The sequence below is a fragment of the Mesitornis unicolor genome, unplaced genomic scaffold (genome assembly GCF_000695765.1).
Source record: "Mesitornis unicolor isolate BGI_N332 unplaced genomic scaffold, ASM69576v1 scaffold17363, whole genome shotgun sequence".
Classification (NCBI taxonomy): domain Eukaryota; kingdom Metazoa; phylum Chordata; class Aves; order Mesitornithiformes; family Mesitornithidae; genus Mesitornis; species Mesitornis unicolor.
In genome coordinates this window covers 1-3,886 of record NW_010172756.1, presented here as the reverse complement: position 1 = coordinate 3,886, position 3,886 = coordinate 1, and the positions used below count along the sequence as shown (strand labels likewise).

Genomic DNA, 3,886 nt, shown 5'->3' with positions numbered 1-3,886 from the left:
CTGCTCTTCCATGTAGCAGCAGTCGGAGTGGGTGAGGAGGGAGCTTGGGGGCAGGCAGGATGGGAGCATGGGGTCCTGGAGCATCCCGGTGCTGGGTCCTCAGAGCATCCCAGTGCAGGATCCCCCAGCATCCCAGTGCTGGGTCCTGGAGCATCCCAGTGCTGGATCTTGGAGCATCCCAGTGCTGGGTCCCCCAGCATCCCAGTGCTGGATCTTGGAGCATCCCGGTGCTGGGTCCTCAGAGCATCCCAGTGCTGGATCTTGGAGCATCCCAGTGCCAGATCCCCCAGCATCCCAGTGCTGGGTCCTGGAGCATCCCAGTGCTGGATCTCCCAGCTTCCCAGTGCTGGATCTTGGAGCATCCCAGTGCTGGGTCCCCCAGCATCCCAGTGCTGGATCTTGGAGCATCCCAATGCAGGATCTCCCAGCATTCCAGTGCTGGATCTTGAAGCATCCCAGTGCACCCCCAGTTGCTGGAGCAGGAAAGGGACAGCCCTTGTGCCTAGGGCTGCCCCTTGGCTGTGCCAGCCCTCACCCCAAAACTTTACCCTTCCTGCAGACATTGACGAGTGCTCCTTCGACCGCACCTGCGACCACCTCTGCGTCAACACCCCCGGCAGCTTCCAGTGCCTCTGCAACAAGGGCTACACGCTCTACGGGCTCACCCACTGTGGAGGTAGGGCTGGCTGGGTCCTGGCAGGACCCCATCGCCCCACTGGGGTCATGGGGACACCGCTCACACCAAGGGCTGACGGGGAGGGGGTCGGTTCTCTGTGTACCCCAAGCTGGGGCCGTGCAGGGAGGGGGCTCTCAGCCAGGCGCTGGTGTCTGCGACTTCAAACGGAGCGAGGGGAACGGTTTGTGACTTGTCTGCAGCCGGAGAGAGGGAGAAATCCCCAGCGTTTTTGGCAGGGAGCAGGGACGGGGTGGGAAGGGGAACATCAAAAGGGTTTGATTTAAGTTGCGCAAGGCAGAAAGCTCCCAAGGGCGGGGGCGTGCGGCGCCCTGGGACACAGGGAGGCAGATGAGACACAATTTGGGGGGGTTGTCGGAGCGTGTCAGGGCTCTGGTGCTGCCTGGCTGGTGAGGGCGGGTGATCCTCCCCCTGCTCCCAAAATACGCAGCCAGGATGCTCAGTGTGACCCTGCAGTGGTCGCTGGCTCCCTCCAATGCTCCCAAGAAGGGGGAGCTGGGCAGGGAGGGATCTTTGGGGGGCAATGCAGACCCTGGCTGCTTCTCACCTCTATCTCTGCTTTGTCCTGGAGGATCGGTTCCCTGTTTTGGGCCAGGACGGAGGGTCCCCGTTGCAGGGAGAGGGGCCAGGGCTGCTGAGCAGCTGGTTTTTGAATTGGGCTGCTAAGTGCTTCCATGTCAGCTCCGTCTGCTGCTCCCCACAGCTCCCAGCCCTCCTTCGGGGCAGGCTCAGCCTGGGTGGGCTGCGCCCATCACCACCCGGCCATGGGGAGACCAGGGGTCAGGATTTCCATCATCCCCATGGGGCTGGGGTGGCTGCGGGGACAAGGCATAACAGGAAGCGCCCCATGATGCCCATCTCCATCTGGGCATGGGTTGTGCCATTTATCCATCCGAAATGCCAGCCCTGAGACATTGCCAGAGCCGGGGGGGTCCTGCATCCCCTTGCCCACCACCTCTCCCTTCTCCCCCGCAGACGTTGACGAATGCAGCATCAACCGCGGGGGCTGCAAATTTGGCTGCATCAACACGCCCGGCAGCTACCAGTGTACCTGTCCTGCTGGCTGCAAGCTGCACTGGAACAAAAAGGACTGCATTGGTACGTGGGGACAGGACCCATCATGGCCAGGGATGCTCCAGCACAGCCCAGACACCCCCCAGCCAGGGGTCTTGATGCCCCATGGCCCCTCCATCACCTGGGCCTGTTGAGATTAAGGTCTGGGTGGGGGCAGCGTAGGGGTTTTGGGGCACTGGGGTGGCTGCTTTTGTTTGGGCCCCGGTGTCCAGCTCGCATGGGTCTGGTTGAGAAGGTGTTGCCCTGCTGCCTCTGCCCTTGGTGGTCCCATTGATTTTTTGGCTGTGCACCAGAAAATGTCCCTAAGGGAGCTGCTTTCATGGCCCTGCTACCCAACTATCCCCAAAAAAACCTGAAATCCCATCAATCCCATATCCAAGGAGGAGCTGGAGGGGGTGGGATGCTGGTAGGGGATCCCCATGCCATGCTCTGGCCCCCTCTCCTCCCCGGTGAATCCCCCGTGACCCAGGAGGACACAGGGGTCCCTGGGGGTCCCAGGGCCGTGCCAGCCGCGAGTGTCCCCGTCACCAGCCGGCGCCTGTCCCTCCGAGCTGGTGAAATGCCTGCCAGGTTCGGTGCCACCGCGGGCCACCCTCACCTGCAACAAGACGGGCAAGAAGGACAGCTGTGCCCTCACCTGCGCCTCCAGGGCCCGCTTCCTGCCAGGTACCGGCCTGTCCCCGTGTCCCCAAACTTGTGGGGGAGGTGGTCACTGGGTGTGGGTCCATGGGATGGGTCCCTGGTGGGGGATTGAGGTGCTCAGCATCGTCCCCCCTGACCGCTCCCGCATCCCCTGACTCCTCTTCCCCCATCCTGCAGAGTCGGACAGCAGCTACACGGTGAGCTGCGGGACCCCCGTCCTGCGGCGGCCACCAGAGACCCGCCAACAGCAGCCAGCAGTGCCTCGGTAAGGGGGGGGGAGGCTCCCGGGGGTGCCCCCAGGCCACCACTGGCCAGGTTGCCCCATACCGGGGTTGTTGAGCGCCCACCTTTTCTTTTAGAGACTGTGGCCGCACCAATCAAGCAAAAAGCGTCCTTCAAGATCAAGGATGCCAAGTGCCACCTGCACCCGCGGGCCAAGGGCAAGCAGGACGAGGCCGGGAAGGTTGGGGCACAAGGTGAGGTGATGGCAGGGGGCAGGCAGGGATGTTTGTACCCCCCAGAGGGATGAGGTCCTGACTCGTCCCCCCATGTACATCCGTGCTCCGACTGCCAGGTCGCCTTCGTCAACCTCAAGTGCGACTCGTCCAAGAAGGGGAAGGGGCGCCGGGCGCGCAACTCCTCCAGCAAGGAGGTGACGCGCATCACGCTGGAGTTTGAGGCGGAGATCAAGCCCGAGGAGACCACAGGTGGGCATGGCGGTGGCTTGGGGCGTTTTGGGTGCGGGAAGAGGTGGTGGGACCAGGGGGGTGGTGGTGGGAGCAGGGTGAAGATGGTGGGACCAAGAGGATGGTGGTGAGACCAGGTAGGGGATAGTGATGGGACTATGGTGGAGATGGTGGGACCAAGAGGATGGTGGTGGGACCAGGATGAGGATGCTGGGAGCAGGGTGATGGTGGTGGCACCAGAGGGATGGTAATGGGACCAGGGTGGAGATGGTGGGACCAAGGGGATGGTGGCATCAGAGGGTTGGTGATGGGACCAGGGGGACAGTGGTGGGACCCAAGGGGATGATAGTTGGACCAGGGTGGGGATGCTGGGACCAGAGGAATGGTGGTGAGACCAGAGGGATGGTGGTGGGATCGGGGGGGTGGTGATAGGACCAGAGGGACGGTGGTGGAAGGAGGCAGGGGATGGTGAGACCAGAGGGATGGTGATGGAGCCAAGGTTCAGATGGTGGGACCAAGAGGATGGTGGTGGGACTGGGGTGGAAATGGTGGGACAAAGAGGATGGTGGTGGGATCAGAGGGATGGTGATGGGACCCAAGGGGTTGATGCTGAGACCAGGGTGGGGATGCTGAGAACAGGGAGATGATGATGGAACCAGGGTGGAGATGGTGGGACCAAGGGGATGGTGGGATCAGAGGGATGGTGGTGGGACTGGGGTGGAGATGGTGGGACAAGGAGGATGGTGGTGGGACCAGGGAGATGGTGGGATCAGAGGGATGGTGGTGGGAC

At 62.8% G+C, this 3,886-nt stretch overlaps 1 protein-coding gene across 1 annotated transcript in view; it reads left to right on the top strand.

Moving 5' to 3' along the window:
• LOC104537581 (signal peptide, CUB and EGF-like domain-containing protein 3) overlaps positions 1–3,117 on the top strand; it is a gene marked incomplete at both ends in the record, with an annotated part of 15,800 nt that extends 12,683 nt beyond the window's left edge. Inside the window, 7 exon segments of the mRNA XM_010180511.1 lie at positions 560–676; positions 1,670–1,792; positions 2,300–2,434; positions 2,588–2,630; positions 2,632–2,675; positions 2,770–2,886; positions 2,941–3,117. Coding sequence (XP_010178813.1) covers positions 560–676; positions 1,670–1,792; positions 2,300–2,434; positions 2,588–2,630; positions 2,632–2,675; positions 2,770–2,886; positions 2,941–3,117 — 756 coding nt within the window.
• Positions 3,118–3,886: the final 769 nt, after the last annotated feature.